We start from the raw sequence: 19104 nt of genomic DNA on the forward strand, positions 1-19104 counted from the left end.
GCATGGAGATAAGGCTCAGACACAGTGGAATAATGTTTCAGAAATTTCGGATGGATAGTTTTTATTTTCAAAAGGCAGTAGGGAATGTAAGGGATTTGCCTCTGGCACTTGGTACAGACCTGGGAAATATAAAGTACAAGAATCCTAAACTAAGAGGAAGACAAAGATGATTCTTCTACAGGCATTACTTCAGTAAATATATATATATAAAATACATTACCATGCAGTAATTAGTCCTGGGCAGCTACACCTAAAAATAGCCAGGGACCACCAGGGTACCACCAGGGATTTCTATTGATCAACTCAAAATCCGCCCAGTTCAAAATCCATCCAAGTCAAAATCCAATCCAAAACTCATCTACTTACTTAACATGGACTGGAAAAGTTGTATTTTAGATACAAAATTTGACTTGTATCCTCTTCCTATCTACATTGTTTAACACATCATTTAGTATATATTCTCATATAAGTGAATGACAAGAGTTAATATGAGAGCTGACTGGATGTGCATTGAGATCTTATTAATTATACCAAGTGTTATTTATCTTAGCTACTCAAGTTTATAAAATAGAGATATGCAGCTCAAATATTTGAGATTTGGTAACGTTTACCTAGTACTGATACTCTCACTAATCCCTCTGACTTGTATATACATAAAACCAGTGAAAACCTGCAGCACAGGAAATTAGTGAGAGCCAACATGCAGAACCAAACTTACGACTGAGGCACAAATTAAATTATTTTCAAAACAAAAATCCAAACTGCTGTTCAAAATTCATTCTGCCATTTATTCTGAAATATCAGTCACAAATGACAGAAGCTGCCGAGCTTGTTCTGTACATAGTATTGCCCACTAACAACTCTACTCCAAACTATGTAGCAATAGGACCATGCTTGCTCCCAGTTCTGCAGCATGCACTCAAGCAGCATATACTCAAGTGTTTTTCAAAATGTGTCTGTCTCTATTCATATGATTTCAAGAACAGGGAATAATCTACTTTCAGCATTTTCAAGAACAAAACCTGAATGTACTACTGAGATTATATTTCTCATAAAAGATGTCCTGATCCTTTCCTTGTCTTATAAAAAAGTTTTATTTTTCAATAGAAAAGTATATTTAAAAACACAATTGTTTGCTAAAAGCAATATAAAACTCTTCATTTTTAACTCCATAAAAGTTTAACAAAACATAAATATTGTTTGCCACTTACATTCCTATATACAGGCTTTGCATTAAATATTTACATATGTAATAAACTCGGGAATGAATGGCACATGACTACAAGGGATTGAAATTCCACATCACACTGTACAGTCACAGGAACACAAGGAGCAGCTTAAAATCCTCAGTCACTACATTGTTTTGTCCTGTTTACAGCTATTGTCCTCTTTTCTCTGCAATAATGCACCAGTTTCCATGGTCATAGCAGGAAGAAAGTATCAGAAGCTCAGGCACATTCTCTTCTATCAGAGAGCAAAGCTCCCCTTCCCGAAAAACATGATAATAGCGCATGAAGGCTTTTGTATCCAGTGTGTCATCACTTTGGTCCCCAACAGACACTGCTGAATCCAAAGCAGAGTCAGTGGAGTCAGTTGTTGAAGTTCTTTTGAAAAACTTGCTGGCATTAGACTTAACAGCATCATCTTTATTACAGCTGCAGCTGTGGTCCTTTTCTTCCACTGGGCCATTTATAAATGTAGCTTCTTCATCTTTGCTCTGAGCTGCACTTCGGTGTCCTCCATTTAAACTCAAATCCTTCAGTGCATGTATGGCTTGTGACCATGGCAGTTTTTTGACAGGTGAGCTTTCTACAAATACATCATCATCATCTACACATTGTTCTTTTAGCAGTGCCCTATGATGACCTAAATCCAAACTGCAGTGTCGTGACTGCTGAATAGGCACGGTACTGTTTGTCCATTCTCCTTCATTCTTCAGAGGCTTCAACTTTTCAGTTTGCTTTCTGAGGGCTGATTCATCAAGGGATCTGGAGAAAAACCATGAGCGGAAAGATCTTCCAAGAGCACTGTAAAATCTATTTTCCTCTTCAGAAATTTTCATGCAGCAGGCTCTGGATAAACAATGGTCCATACTGTGGGGATGTTTTGAATCAGTTTCTGGTTGTAGATTGGTTTGGTAGCTGTACTCAGAGCTCAGTACCTCTGCAGGGTATATATCTTGGCTTTTTACTGCATGCACAAACTCTCCCTTATCTCCAGATTGATTCGATTCTGAAAAATGCCGTGAGCACAAGGCCTTGTTCCAGGGAACAAATACATCTTGTTTCTCAAAGTGGCGATTCTTTTGTTCCATAGCCCAAACATAAACCATCATCTGGCCCCCAGGCATCAGTACTCTCGCCATTTCCTTTATTGCTTTGATTCTTCTTTGTTTAGTTGAGAAATGATGGATCACTATGAAAAAGGAAAGACATTATGTATTGAATATGAGTAAGGGCAGAACATTTTCTTTTTCAACTTGTTCTATGTGTTAAATCATTTTTGTTGCCATATCACAATCATCACTCATGCAAGTCAGCAATGCTGCAGAATTTATTGGTACTGCAGCACAAGTTTACCTCTTTTATGTTCACATTCAATGGATAAAAATAGGCAAATCACAAAGGAGGACATTCATCCGATCACAAAATAGAGTTTTGAGATAAGTCAGGCACATAAGACAGAGTTTCTGTTTCTCTGCATCACCCATAAAAGAAAACAGTATGACTAGCTTTCACTAAAATACCTGGCCATTGGTTCAGCTAAGTAATATTAAGTTCAGCTTTAGGGTTTGGGACACACTTGAGATTTATCTTAATAGGAAACACAAATTCTTTCTATCATGAAACAAATACAGCGAAAAGTAATATTGGTGAAAAGAAAAAGTTTTTCATGTCAGTGTGCTTTCAAGAGAGCTCGTCAGAAAAACTAAACAGAAATATTTTCCAGTGCATTAATTCTGTAACAAAGTATTTCCTTTTTGAATGTTTATTTTGGAAGAAGAAAGATGAGAAGTGTCTCAGTCTCCATTTTCATTCCTGGGAAAGGTATTGAAAAAAAAAAAAAAAATCAAAGTCAAAATAAAACTTCTGATCACTATGGTTGAATTTTCTTTCCAGGATAATTTCCAAATTTCACTATAACATTAAATGAACTGTGTTTCAAGATTTCTGCATTGTCTATAGATTCCGGCTCACCTGAAGGAACCATTTTAACAGCCAGAGAATAGCTAAGTCAGCTCTATAAACGCCCAAAAACATTAACTTGGACTGAGATCAGTCGTGTTGGTGAGGTTTTTCTTTATATCATCAGATTGCAATATGTGATTCAAATCAACGACATATGGACTGATTCCACAGTTCAGTTCAGATGGGCCTGTAAGCAGCTACTTCACACAACCATTCAATCTACCCATATATCAAAATATATATGTTCTACCCATATATCAAAATATGTATGTTCTCAGCTTAAGTCATTTTCATATCTTCAGAAAAATTAGATTGTGTGCTGCTTGACACAGCCAATTCTTGTAGAAAGATTATTTCAGTGTTGCAGTTATGAAAACTGTGTCCAGATAGCCCTGATTTAATTCTAAACGATGATTACGTTACCAAGGGGAAAAATGAACTTTTTTTTACCATAGGCCAAAGAAAACTTTCTTGGCAGTTGATATTAACTAGGCCCTCAGAAGCATCTGACAGAAAACTCTGAGAAGAGTTTTCCATATGGTCAGTGTTTTTTTGCAGCTCCTCCTAACTGGAAAAAAAAAAAAAAAAGAACACTATTAAATAAGATGGGGAGAAAGAAACTGATATTTTCTCTCGTAATGGAGGTTAAGTTATACATCACCACTGAACCTCACGTAAAATGGCATCAAACTGACAGCATAAGCATGTGAGCTTAGTTCACCAGAATAAAGGGCTAATCAGCAAGCTCTATCTAAGCAATTCATTCAACAGATTAAATATTCTTTGTGGTTAGAATTACATAATCATTCTGGTACTTCTGCAGAAATAGAAATCCTATAAAGAGGAGAATTCCAGCAAAGCGAAGTAGAGTATTTGATTCTGCACACAAATACTTGCCATTATCTAGAATGGGATAAAAAAACACTTTATTTATAATTAGGTGGACACAGACATATCATGTCTCTGTTCAGGAGGGATTAAAATCCATTACTGCTGAAAGTACAAAAATACCACATAAACTTTTAATATTGTCAGGCCTTTTACTGGTATAAATATTAAATAGATAGGCTACCCTACAAAGTCAGCTGATCTGATAGCTTGAAATTATGCCACAAGACCTGATATTTAGATAGACCTGACAACTGTACTGAATAGTTAATACAAAACCAAATAAATGTACATATCAGTCATATATTGATCAACGTTTCTTCCCTTTAAAATGTCATGCTTACATATACTATATGTACATGTAAAAATACTTTTCAGTAATAGACCAAGTACTGTTGATTACTACCAATAATAATTTTCCCATTTTATATTTTTGCTCATGCTGGGAAACAGCCTGAGGGAAGTTCAAGCTAGCACTGAACTGAAAAACCTAGACTGTAACTGGGTACTCTGACTATTGCTCTTCATCCACCCTTTTCCAGGTTTTGTTTCTCAAATTACAAGCAACATTTCCAAAAATAGAAGTCAGAGGAGATAAGATGTTAAGATTTTTCAGACAACAGGTGTTTGAATAGTTCTGAATTTTAATTTGTGTCTATTCAAAGAGAAATCTGTATTCCTAATACATAGTAGTTAATATAAGTTTCAAGTTCTTGCTTTCTTACAAGTTTTTTTTTCCATTTCAATGTGTTTGCCAGTTAAAATGGATCTTAGGGAAGAAACAAAAGTGTATCTTGACCGTGTAATGTATTTAAACTACAAATAGCCATGTTTATATGTTGCCTTCCAGTACCTCAAGGGTACCTGCAGGAAAAGTGGCGCTTTGAGCAACCTGGTCTAGAGTGAGGTGTCCCTGCCTATAGCAGGGGTGTTGGAACTAGATGATCATAAAGGTTCTTCCAATCCAAGCCATTGTATGATTCATTCTATGATTCTATATTAATTTTTATTTGCTTAAAGTGCATGATTGAAGGAAATCTTTTCTTCAGAGTCACCAAGACCGAATATTTAAAAAAATGATTTACATATTTCCCTGGTCAACAGCACATCTTTCTAATGGACCAAACTTTGTTTAACTTTTACTACATTTATTTCAGTGATACATGCTGTGATTCTTAGGGAACTTTATGAAAAGACATTTAACTGAAGTAAAGACACTCGGAAAGAAAATGACCAAAAGAAATATGTATTTGCAGTGAGACAGAATGACTGTATGCTGTCTTACCTCCAATGGAAATGACTGCATTGAAGCACTGGTCCCTAAAGGGAAGGTTAAGGTTGTCACAAACCAGAACTTCTTCACCTCTCTTCCTTGCAATTTCTACCAATGGTCCACAGTAATCACAGCCAAGATTGTACACCTGACTGTTGACACTGAGATATTTTCCAGTTCCACAACCTGAAGAAAAGAATACTCTTTAGTAGATCAGAAGCTGTCTGTTCCTCCCAAAACAGTGAAAATAATGGGGAGTGAGGCTGGGGGTGAGTTTTCTTCTCTGTTTTATCTTCTGTTCTAAGATTTCCTGAAAATGTGTGTTTGCTACTACTAGCCGAACTCCTGCAAGATTAATTTGGACTGTTTGAAATTATTCGTTCACATCATTAGGAATGTAACGGTACAAGTATCACAAATAAAAATACTCATTACATAGCCCTGTGCTATACTACGCTACATGAGGCAATGCATGCCTGGAGAGTACAGCTACGTGCAGGTGAGAGGAGGAATGAGCGGTCCTCTGCAGCCACCGCTGCGTATCTCAGAGCAATGTCTTTTCAGTGACCTACAATAAATCTCTCTGACAAATATTTCCATAGACTCTGCTAAATCCCACCCAGTACCTCTCCAGCACGTCTCACTTAAAGGGAGCCAGGCAGAAGGAGGAACTAATTGGCTCAGACTCAGCCAGAAAGGTCTCTGACTGCATGGCAGAAGAAAGGATTTGCTTGCAAGAAATCTGAAACCATGGCACAAGGCATGCATAACTGGCACAAGGCAGGGAGGAGCATGTCAACTTGAGATAAAGTCTTGACAATACTTAATTCTTAACAATTCTTGACAAGCTGAGGGCATGTTCTTTCTGTCTTTGTTCTGTTGTATTGGTAATACATGTAAATGTAATGAACAGTCCTAGAATATTTTCCACATATAAGTGTGTCAACTAAAAGACTGTGCTAAACTAAGTTGAAATTTTTCAGAGTGTTCTCCACTACCATATGCATAACAGGCATTTTTCGAAATTAGATTAGAAAACATTCACTGCAGTTACAGGTCAGTAGTGAAAAATAATTTCTGGAAGTTGACAGCCAAGCAACAGGGTAGCAGCTTGGCAAAGAGACCTATCTCTGTACTGGTAATTCAATTTAAAGGCCTGGAGCTATCTTTAGAAACGTCACTGCTTCTTGCAGCACTGCTGCTGTCATTGATGTTAATGTGCACCATTATCTGGAGAGACAGCACAGAAACTGCTGGAGAAGATCACAATGCTTCCATCCCGAAAAAGAGCAAAATCAAGCGTTTTTGTAGAAGGAACACATTAAGTCAAATTTGTATTCATTTCGAAGATTCAGTTGTCACATACATGTTTTTTGGTGGAGTGCTTTCTAATCACAGTTTCTGAAGTACAAGGTCTGCTCTGGAATGAAGCCATAGAGTGGTAACACTGCCAGTACTCTCAAAATCTACATTTGCAGGAGATTCACTTTTAAATGAGTCATCAGGAGGGTGGATTCCTTCATGAAGCTGTTAACAACATCCACGCTATTGCCATTTATTCTGATGAATGAACAATAATAAGGCAATTATACAAAATGATATTTCATTCTGCTACTGTTATCATTCTTCATGGCAAACAAAAATATTTTAATAAAAGGTGGTGCTAAACAGAAAAAAAATTATCAGTTGAACACCTTATTTTGAAAATGTTGGTGCTACTGCATAGCCCTCCTCTCAAAATGCATGCTAAAAATAAACACTGCTGTCAGATTCCCATAGGTCTTATTAAATCCCTTAAGAGGAGGTACCTTGTGTGCCTTGATGGGAATACTTCTATTGGCAACTGTAAGCATTTGCCTTCTGACCAGATGCTTCACCTGCATTTAAGTTATTTCAGCTGAAACTGTAATAGGGTGATCTTAAGGTTTCAGCTGCAGTCGTGACACTTGCTGATAAAGCCTCAAAGAACTTCAGCAAAGGTTTCAATGACTTTTACTGACATGACAAAAAATTTTGGCTAAGAAATACCATGTTTAGCCAACTGTCAAATGGGTGGATGCCATAGGATATTTCCTGAGATGATCAGTGAAAATGGTGCAGATGTATAAAATATACAAATATACATATCCAAAATGTTACAAGCCTAGCTTTTTTTTTTTTTTTTTTTTTTTTTTTTTTTTTTTGGAGGACTGCTTGACATCAGCAGAACTGATCTTTTGATTATGGTAGACAAAATCTTCAAAGATATTTTTCTCTGACAGGATCAGGCAGATATAGAATTTATTCTGTACAATTATTGCACCGTGCAGTGTAAATGCATTTTACAGTCTAAGAAATGAGAAAAATCCAATGATGCAAAGGAGCAACTAGTTTGCAGTGATGTGGTGTATAGGACTGAATTTATAACACAAACACAAAGCAAACTTGAGGACCTGGTAAACCTTACAATATCTGTAGGTGCAACAGAAAATGAAGATACAAACTAAACAAGTAAGAAAGACAAGGCCATAGGAGAGAATTGAGATTTCAATATCCATATTTAGGAGCATAGGGGGATTCTCATGACTTTCTGTAGTTGTTGTTGTTTTTTAACAATGAACATGTCAAAATATAAATATGAAGCCATGATAGGACGAGTTTTGGAACAAATGAAAAGTAACAAATTGCAGACCAGCAGTATTTAAGCAAAGAGTCTGAAAGAAACTGAAACACGAAATAATTGAGCTATATTGATACAATTAAAAAATAATAATAATAATAAAAAAAGGGAAGTGACTGACCACTAAGTGAGGAAACCAGTAGATTCAAGCTTAGGTCCACCAAAATAAGGTAAAAACTGTAGTTACTTGCTGCCTGGTACACCATCAAAGAAATAAAATAAATGGCATATGGCATCTAATATGGTTTTAAAAAAATTTTAAAGCAATCTCTAAATAAATTTAAAAGTTTTTTTCTCTAGCAAATATATGTGATTAATGTATAAACTACTAAAGTTTATGAACAATATTTCATGCTGTCCCAGGGAATGGCTTACCTATGTCAGCAACGAGACTGCCAGGCTTTTGCTCCAACAGAAAGTTTCTCACACGAGGCCATGCTTTGCTCTGCAGATCATTAAAGTAGGCAGCTGTATTTTCATACACACTATGCACATGCTGCTTTTCTAGCTGGGTAGCCTCATGTTCCATCCTGAAAACATAATGAAGATTATATGCAATGACGCACGAACTGTTGTAGACTATATTTTATAGACATGTATAATTCCTGAACTTGTAAGCTTATTTTTATAAAATCACTGCAAACATCTAATAGCCATCATATTTATAATATGTTTTTTAAACAAGGGATCTGTTTTTTTTCCAGAAACTTTAAGAAAAATTTTGAATTTATCATCTTCCTTCAGAAGCATTATATAGCCGCATGTACTGTTCAACAATATGCATATTCTTCAGTAATTTGACCAGTGCAGTAAAGGCTTATCTGCTGCCAAAACAGAGTATGTATTCAGCAGGAGAAGAGAACTAGGAAGTTAAGAATAGACTCTCCAGCAAGTAGATAGGCAAGCTCTTATTATGGTGTTTTTCAAATATAGCCTGGACCCTGAAAGAGGGTCCGTAGACTTTGGCTTCAGTGATGAAATGGCTGAGACTTACACAGGAAAAAAAAAAATCAGGATTTCTCTACCTTTGCTTAACCATTTTCATTTCATTCAAAACGCCTATCATACAAACACTATCTTCTTAATTTTTAAAATGGGAATTAATTCCAGTGACCACAAAGAAAGTATTTATGTGCTTTACATTAAGTGTATGTGAACACTTATAAGAATAGTATTTATCCATCTTGCTGGTTTTATGTGCTCTGCTATGTCAGACCAAATTGTCCCAGTGGTCTATTCAGACTGTACCTATAAATCATACCTATTTAATAGTTCTCTTCAAAACATTTATGCCAATGTCTTTACAACACCTATTTTCATTTTTCTGGCCTGATCTACAGTTTTCTTTTATGATACATTAGCTGAGGTTTTACTAGCTAAATATATATGTGTTTGTTTTTATATAGGTATATATAAATACATGTGAGAAAAAATCAGTAACAGACTAGCAAATTCCCAGTAGCCAAAACTTCAGTGTTACCCTGAGGAGCATAAAACTATAACAGACTGAACAAGAAAAGCAGATACTATTGGAAATACAGACTTGAAATGATATCACATGACAGAAGTAACTCAGAATTTTTCTCAGAGTTCTATTTCAAGCTGTGTTGTCAAATAGAATGAGTTAGTTGCAGCAATTTCAAATAATTACTCCTCAAAATCTAAAGCCCTTTTTTTTTTTTTCTTATTTGACTCTTAAATAGAGCAGATCGTGTTTCATGTTTGCAATTATCTTTCTTCTCTACCTTGAAACATACTCTATTTTGTTGCTCAGTTGCCCAGAAATCTTCTATTTATACGTAGAAATTCCAAAGACTAACAGTTATTTATCTTCTTTTATCATTTTGTATGTTTCTTGTTCTAGTTTCTGTTTCATGTTTGGTTACTATTGTGGTTCAGTGTTTACAAGTGTTTTTGTCTTTCTACTTGAAGTTGTTTGCTCAATCTTTGCAGTTCTTTAAAAACAAAACAAAACAAAACAAAAAAAAAAAAAAAAAGAGAGATGGAGAATATTTTCAACAATTCATAGTGATTTCCAACTGCTACAGAAATTTCAGTTTATGACAACTACAGAAATAGCTTCCTGAACCGAAGCTTAATTTGGTTAACACAAATTAATTTGTTAAACACAAAAGCCAACTTGGACATGACACAGAAGATGTTAAGAAGTTCCCTATTGATGCAATATTCTACTACATTTTTCATGAAATGTCTTTATTTAATCTAAATATAGGCTGAAAATCAGCTTTGTTTTTTACTGAATCACAAGCCCATTACATTTTTGCCTTAACTTTCCCATTCACTGAGGCTGCTACTGACTCTTCTATACTGGACATGTGGGAGAGTACCACAGCACTATTTTAGAGGTTATTATTTTTGGATACATTTTATAAACACTATCAAGATAACGACTTGGCTATAATGTTAGAATAACAGTATTCTACCAAAATGCAAATAATTTCATGTACCAGTTTATTACAACTTCCGTTCCTGCTGATTATACATATTTTGCAGGCAATTAAGTCACATGATGAAATCAGACTTGCCAGTTTGACTTTCCAGTCAAAGCCCTTAACTCTGTCAGGCTTCATTTTGCAGCACGGCAGGGAAACGCCCTAGCAACAAACCTCTTCATTTCACTGTTTACAGAAGGCAAGAAACCTGTGGAGACAGAGTTGACCTACAGCTGTATCAGTACTACACAAGCCTGATGTCAGTGAAGACGTAAAGCTTAGAACTATCTAATTATGCAAGCCAGAGACAGTACCTCAATTTTTCTTTGTAAACAAAACCAATCATCGCAACCCTTTTGCCTTAAAAATATCAGACAAAGTCTCTGCTGCACCTAAACCGTAGAAAATGTTCAGTTCATCCAAATCCTATCTTGTGACTTCCAGGATGATGGGAACATCTGTTTTGCATAGGAGGTAATGAAAATGTAAGATTTCCAGAAATCCCACTGCTTCAGCATCTGCTCTGCTCAGGTTACACGGAAGCTATCCAATTAGCCAGAGAAAAGAAGAGCAGAAGGTGGCGATTAATGTGTACGCTTTCCTCACCCTCAATTCTTTATTTTCTTGTGTGGTAGCTCATACAGCTGCCAAAGAGCTCTTGCAGAGACTAGGTGCAAGAGCATGAAGGGCACTACGAACTGTCAGCCAGTTGCTTAGTGACTGCAGGAAGTCCCCAAAATAGGGAGGCAGCTCTAGAAACATGGGACTCCAACAAACTGTTTGCATAACAGATGAAGAGTAGGATTTTCTCCTCTGCCAGTGCCTCCTGGTTCATCTATGTTCACTCACAAGACTACAACAGGCCCTTGTTGTGCATGATCTATGAAATGAAAATAATAGATGGAAGCTGCAGTGTAGTCCTTGTTGCTCTTGTGGGGAAATGGATCATCAGTCCGTCACATGAAACTGTGGCATATGAATAAAAATGACAGAAATTAAACAGGTTCTTTGACTGTCCTACAGAGCTGGTTTGTTTTTCTTTATTAAAACAGGTAAAAGCAAAATAAGTTAAAAAAAAAAAAAAAAAAAAAAAAAACACTTAAAAATGACAGCTTCACAGGGTGTAGAAATAATTGTACTAACATTCCATACATATTTTATAGCTACACACCTCTCTAAAAGTTTTCTGAGTCCAAGGGAATCTACTTTCTTCCTTTCCCATTAACATTTTGAAACTGTTTAAACAATTGACTTTTCAAGGGTATGCCTTTAAGGAAAGTCATGTTGCTTGGACTTATTCTATCACTGCTGAAGCATTTAACTACATGACCTTGAAATGAAAACAGAGAAAATTAATAATCCCAGTTTACAACATTTTAAAAAGTCAGGATTTTCTTTTCCTAGCCTTTTTTTTTTTTTTTTCTTTTTTTGGGGGGTGAGGGAATTTGGAAGTGATTTGGCTAATTGTATTAAATACCTTTGCCTCAAGAGGTCAAAACAGCTGTTGCCCCTCAAACACAAGGGGTGCCCTAACATTAAAATGCAGGCAGTAGTGTTCAGTCCAAAAACTCCGCCATTCACTTCAAGTTCCATTTAAGCCAAAGATTTTCACATCATCCTCTGTCTACCTTCCCACATGTTATTTCACCACCACTGTTTAAAATTGATGCATAACACTTGAAGTCTTCAGCTGGCTCATGCTCAGTTCTCCCTGTGACTGCCTCTTTGGCCAGGCCAGTCACAATATCCAGAACATGCTACAAACTTCTTGTCAGTGGCCTCTAGGAAACATCCTGTGATTTTCATGCTAGACATCAAATCCTGCATCCCTTCTATTTCACTTCAAATCAATTGCTCTTGATTAATTTGATCCACGGGCTTTCCCTTACTTCTCTCTCTTCTAGCTGCCTGTTTTCTCTATCCCTTTGATGAACAGCAGGAACTTACTCAATTCAGCCTGAGTGTCAGATATGAAATATTTCGTCTCTTAATGAGGGCTTCTCTTATCTAAGCTCTTCACACACTGATGGGAATTCTCAATCCCATTTTGGATTATGAGACCTCCTACTTCAAAGATCTGTGAAATTCAGCACAGTTGTCTCTTCATGTTGCTACAGCAACACAAATCTTGGTTACGCATGCAACTGCAGCTATGGATGTAATAATTTAAATAACTTTAAATATAGAACAATATAACCACAAGGGCAGATCTATTTCCCACACTACTCTGCTCTCCAGCAATAACAAGAGCAGCTATAGCCAATACTAACTAAATAAAGAGTGACAAAGTCCTACTGATTCTGTCCCCCCACCTACAGGACAGGGAGAACTGTCTATAATGGTGAGCAGTGCTTGCAGTTAACCACCAAGTAAGTTGCTTACAACTTACCAGTCTTTTCATTCAAAAATATGTAGCGGTGGAAAAGCTACATGCACAGCCAATGGTAAGAAGCAACTGCAAAACATCATAACACTTCTTCTCAAAACCTGACCAGTTTTCTTTGTCAGAGCTTTGCCCACGCTTAAGACTGATTCTATAAAGCACAGTAATAATGTCCATTCTGATTTACAGTGTTTTATTTCATTAATAAAGGCGACAAATACGAGTGTGATTTTAGACATGAATCATTACATAAAACAGGCTTACAAGTAAATAAAGGATAATGAAACAGAATAAAAGGAATCCTACTGTGAATTGTTAAACGAGATGCAATCCATGTTAAGCAAAAGGTTACAGAAGACAGTTTTCTTAAGTCTAACAACTCTGGTAATTAAGTTCACCCACGCATGAACAGCAACAATTCCATGAAAATGCACAGTGTGAAATCAGAGCAAGAGGAAGGCCATGCAGTGTGTTTAAAACCTTACTGAACTGAACTCCTGATTCAGTAGCATTGTTCCAGTAAAATTTGGCAAACTGAAGTGAAAAACAAAGATTTGAGACAAGTTTAGAATCACTGTTACTCAAAATGTTCAGTGTGAAGCTAGAAATTTAAAATAACTTCATTAATTGAAATAAAATCACTATAATCATACTTTTTTTTTTTTTTTACTGATAAATAGAATCTTGCTCTCATGGAAGACTGAAAGCAGAGAGACTGTTCTTTCAAGGTCCTGAACTAACGATAAAGTTTATGACTCAAATTCCCATTATTCCAAGTGGCAACTATTCGCCATCACATTTATTTTCTGTTAGTTTTATTTTCCAGTCAACAACTAGTACTGTTCACATCCTATTCTTTGACGAGTCAATCATTTAATATTCCCATTGCACTTTTGCATCTAGGGTCATAATGTAGACAGCTGAAAGGTTGTATTGCAAACAGATTTATTTTATTAAGTACAAATGCTGTTCTGTAGATAGGTAACATACAGCAAAGACAGAATGCACAAACACAAATCCTTTGCTATTTATAACAGTGAAAGAAGGTGCATAACCATGTAGAAGTCCTATTAAATGCCAGTTCATCTTTCCTACTACAGGAAAATACACAACCCATCTCCAGGCAAAGAAGGTACCTTCCAACAAAGTTCTCGAAAGTCTAAAATCCCTGATGCTAGACTTGTACTGATGTAATCTTCAGACCTTCCAGGGCACATCAATGCACAACATGCTCCCCATCTGGAGAGCATAGTCCCTCTTGCCTATGTCAATCCAGCTTTTCAACAGCCACAGACCAAAGTAATGAGAATAGTATGAAGAAAAGGGTTAAATTGGAGGGAAAACAGCTGATAAAAGAATTGTAGCTTGGAAAGTGAATCTTGGAATCATTTTCAGTTCACAGAATTGTAATTGTGCAGAAGAGTGTATGATGTACCAAGCCTGTACTATTTTACTGTGAGGTTGAGTGCCAATCTCCTTGCAAGCTTTCTTTGCCTATGGATGTATCTCTGTCCACGATTAGCTATGAAACAGAAGTACATCAGCTATCTCTCCTGTAGTAACAAATACTATGGACCAAAGAACATTTTTACAAATAACTAATACAATAATCTGCATGATCCACACTTGTTAAGTCTGTTGATCGCTGTTTACATTAATGAATTGCAAAACACATGGGTTGCAAAAGCTAGGTGCCAGTGGGCTTTTCTAGGCAAATCTTCTATTGCTCCTTAGCCTTTTCATACTGATTCATCAATAAGAAAGGACTAGGACAGCAGTAAAAAAAAAAGCTGTTTTCCACAGCAAAGAGCAGACAAAAAATAGTAGCCTTAATCTACAGCAAGGAAGATACAATAGAGACATTTAAAAAGCAATGAGAAGGATAAAAAAACACTGAAAATTATTCTGGAGTAAGTGGGTCCATCAACAAATTCTGAAAAATATAAGTTACCCAGACATTTGTCAGGAAACATATTGATGTAGTAGATGCAGCTTTGGAGGAGACACATAGATGCCCCAACATTAAGATTTGTGAGTCTGTCTATGAGTGTAAGAATAAAACTTGAATTTTTCACTTTATAAGCAAGATTTCAGTTAACTGATATAGAAATAAACAAACAAACAAAAAAAAAAAAACAATAATTAAAAGCTGAAAGTATGTTTCACATGTATTTACTGCTCTTTAACATGGAGGTTAATTTTGAAGCTAAATTACTGAAGATGATGAATTAATTTCCCCTTGAGAACAGCTACAGTTACAGGTGGTTTGTTTGTTTTTTAAGAGCTCTGCATCAATATCTCAAGGTCCTTGTACTACACTACTTACAAGCTTCTAAGTGTAGTTAAATTTTCTTCTTGGTCAGTGTAACACCTCGTGTATTTCTAAAATTATCTTGTCTTCTGTCCCTTATTTACCAGCAATTAAACAAGTGTTAAATATTTAATACTTTTCACCCTTTGTGATGAATCAATCTCAGTGGTCTTTTATGAGTACTGTTGTTATCCTCTGTCTCCTCCTATCCATACATCCCTATTCTTCATGCCAAGCTATATTTATAACAATAGATTCCCTAATGTCATCCTATAGTTCTAGAATTATAGCCTTTTAAATTCCTTATGCTTCCACGGGATTTGGGTTGGTATTTAGAGTACTATTTCCAGATAGATTAGTTTTAATTTATTCAGTATAATTCTCCTTTTTCTCCCATTCATAATGCTCATCACTGTTGGTATTTAAATTGTTCTTGGTGCTACATACAAAGCCTCTCAAATTAAAACAATTTTACAAACCAATTTAAGTAAGACATTCAGTTACTTGGAGATACATCTTTTGCTGAATCTTAATATCTTAGTGACAGAAAGATAAGCAGCACACTGCCAAACTGGATCCCCAGCTAAGGCCAGTAATGGTTACCTTTGATCCTAAAATTAAACATAAAATATTGCATAATCAATTATAGTAATTACAGAATTGCTATGTGGATTCTTTCAATATTTTTTGTATAAACTACTCCTGATAATTGCTAGTTTATTACAGCTGAAAATATGATTTCATATTTTTAAATGTCCATATTCACCACATACATGCATTCAGTGTTCACTATGCTGCCTAAATAAAGCTTCAAAAGAACAGGTCTTGTGGCAGAAAGAGTTTTAGTTGTTAAGTTATTCCTAGTTCATGACCATCAGAATGAGAGCAAAGACAGCACCACACTTCTTTTTTTTTTACCATAACGCTCAAAAATCCAACTGATGATTGCTTTGTGCACCCTCCCACAATGTGCCTGCGCACTGTTGCAGACACGGGCTCTTCCGCTAATAGCCATAGTGGGCTGGGCAGTGTGAAGGCTTAGCGTCCCACCACCAAATTCCCTAGACAAGAGCCTTCCTTTTCATAGCTCCCCAGAGTTTCTTCTGCAGTATTTTTCCATTTTAAAGGCTTTATGTTGTAATGGTACTGTTTTACCCAGCTTGGTGTTCCTAAGCCTACTATTCGAATGCAAGGAAAGGCCTTTACACTGAGAATTTTTTCCTATTCAGCAAGGAAAGGAAATGCTGTGGTGACCCTGAGGGAGCTGCAATTGCCTACACACACTGTAAAGTTTTCCATTAGGAAAATATTTGAATACCATTGTCTTTATAGATGCAAATGATTTTTTTTTAATATTTTCTTAGGAAACTATTCTATGGTGGAGAACAAGAGTTAATATCTACAAAAAACAGTGTAACACCATTAGAAATGTTTTCTTATAAAAACTTCAGTCTTCAAATAAATTATTTTTCTGAAATGACTACATGTGTATATTAATATACAAATATTCAAAAATAAATACTTTTCAGGAACAAAGCACAAACCAAAATGTACAATGCCTGGCCCAAATAAATTATGTCTGAAGTTTTCCAGGGAAAAAAAAAACAAACATGCAAGATTCTGTCCATTCATTTCAGTCAGTTACATAAGGCCTAGCTATGACATGAATATTTACTCAGTTTTTCAATAATTAGACTTCTTTTCTCCCAGTAATTCACTTAATACTTTTGTCTCCTCTTATGAAGGCACATACATAAGTTTTATGAAAAGCTAGTGTCTTCACTCCTAAGTATTTTTAAACAAAAGAAGTTCATTTTTCATTTAAAAAAAAATGATTAAAATTAACTAGGTAAGCATATAAAAGTCACAAGTATTTTTTCAATGTCTTAAATCTCTGCAAATTAGGGAGCCATGCAGACCTCCAGCCATGGCTTTCTGCCACATGGGATTATTCTGTAACTACTAGTAGCTATAGTAGCTTCAGTTTATAAGCTATAAACATGCCAACACAGATCCTGGTACTACAAAGACACAGATAACTGCTTAACTTTGTGCACCACAGTCATCTTGCTGGCCTCAGGTATGTTATTAACAATGGCTGAAGGTAAGAATGTGCTTTCTGCAGAACTGAGCCTCATGCTGTTTGTGCTGACCCATATTATTCTTCTGGGTCATCCATCCAGAATGGATGGCAGAATACCCACATACCAGAATGTTTGTATGGGAAGTGTTTGTCATCTGTCTCTTGGCTCAGGGCTGATTTCAGTCTTTGGACAGACTTTATAACTTCAGGTATGGATTTATGTTTGTTTTATCTCAGAAAATGCTGAAGAGTGACTTTTCTTCACACAAAATTCAGTTTAGCATTATATGTACGTTTAACAATGTTTTACCCCTTTGAACATCTCCTTGCCAAAGGCAGTATTAAAATGCAGAGCCACAGCTACCTGCATGTGTCTGTTTTTCCCAAAACACACATCTCTGTAAGCTACACAATAGCAGCACCACAGAAACATCTCAGTGCACAGTCCATTACAAGAACACAGTGTGAGAGAGAACACAGTAAACAAAAACGCACTCCTTCAGAGAGGCAGGCACTTTATAAATAGCATACAGACAGACATAAATATAGTAATACACCGGATTGAAAATAAACTACCAAAATGAAACCCAATCCCCCCACTGGCTCTATTACAGGGCATTAAAAAGTCCTGAGAGGACCCTCTTGGTTGGTCATGCAGAGATTGATGCATATTTTCCTTATCTCTTTCTCAAGTTTTATGCTCAAAATCACAAACTCCAGAAGCACACATCACCCAAGCAGTTCCATCAGCAGCGAATGTCATCCTGTGCACCACAACCACACAGCAGTATTGCTGTAAGAATTGGGCTCCTTATGTCTTTCCCAAAGAGCAGGAGTAGATGACCCTGACTCTCTGAGCACCCGCTGCTCCCACCAGCACTCAGTGGGAATGAAATCCCTTTACAAACATTCAGTGAACATGGAACACTCAGTAACAGTGAGGTCTCTGCGTGCATTTACAAAGGCAATGTTTAGGTATTTTGAATATTCTGGGAGAGTAAAATATGTTAAACTATTAAGACTCAGAATTTGTTGAGATCATTGCTTAGGACCGTTTGCCAATTCAGAGTGCATACTTCATTTTTAATTAGCCATGCCATCACAGAGAAACTTGTTATTTCTGTTGTAAATTCCCCGCACGTCTCCTAAAAACTACCCTTCCCAAGCGCTGCTGCCAAGCCCAGCGCCAGCAACACTGCTTGATGCTAGGGCTGCCTGCACCGCGGCCCCGCTCCGTTACACGGGGAGCATGGAGGGTGGGGGAGAAGTTAGATCTCGAAATCTCGAAATCCTTTCGTCCCGGGGAGGGTCAGCAGCTCGGCGGCAGAGGGTCACCTCCGTTCTCCGACATCAAGCTGCCAGCAATCAGGACGCTATTTTGCTATTTTTCATTTCTAATTTTTCGGCTTTTCTATTATTATTATTTTTTTCCTCCATCCTCCCTTCCCTTCCCCCAAAAGCCAGCCCTCGGGTCGGAGGGCTGCGGGGGGGATGGCAGCGGGGATTTCCGTGCTCCGAGCATCCCACCCGGCGGCCCGCCCCGCTCCTTACCTGCACCAGCGGGGCGGCGGCGGCTGCATCCCGGCGCGGAGGCGGCGCTTGGCCGTGCCGTGCCGGGCCGTGCCAAGGGGGGGCCCTCGGCGGAGGGGAGAGAGGAGGGCTTGGCCCTCTGCTGAGGGCACCCCCCCTTTGGCATGGCCCCGATCCCCCCTTCACCGCCCCCCGGAATGCCAAATGTTAACTCTTTTCCTTACCCCCGTCGCATCCTGCAAAGGAAAAAGGGAAGGATGAACGCTGCTGGAGCTGCTGATGGGAAGAGGGGGAAGCTTCCAGGGAGGAGGGGGGATTAGCCCTCATGTAAAGGTT

At 37.1% G+C, this 19104-nt stretch overlaps 1 protein-coding gene across 7 annotated transcripts in view; it reads right to left on the reverse strand.

The window, feature by feature from the left end:
• Positions 1-767: 767 nt before the first annotated feature.
• Positions 768-19104, reverse strand: part of TRMT9B (tRNA methyltransferase 9B (putative)) — a 106188-nt gene continuing 87851 nt past the window's right edge. For 5 of the 7 annotated variants that reach the window (XM_042872074.1, XM_042872072.1, XM_042872071.1 and 2 more), the window contains 3 exons: positions 8384-8538; positions 5362-5535; positions 768-2415 (listed from right to left, as the gene is read on the reverse strand). In XM_042872074.1, coding sequence (XP_042728008.1) covers positions 1379-2415; positions 5362-5535; positions 8384-8537 — 1365 coding nt within the window. In that variant the 5' untranslated portion in view covers position 8538 and the 3' untranslated portion in view covers positions 768-1378. Of the gene's footprint in view, positions 2416-5361; positions 5536-8383; positions 8539-18789; positions 18815-18992; positions 19021-19104 lie in introns of those variants that run through there. The other 2 variants (XM_042872067.1, XM_042872076.1) reach the window with 2 other exon arrangements.

Source organism: Lagopus leucura, unplaced genomic scaffold (genome assembly GCF_019238085.1).
Source record: "Lagopus leucura isolate 7727_CA_CO unplaced genomic scaffold, USGS_WTPT01 Super-Scaffold_100004, whole genome shotgun sequence".
Lineage (NCBI taxonomy): Eukaryota > Metazoa > Chordata > Aves > Galliformes > Phasianidae > Lagopus > Lagopus leucura.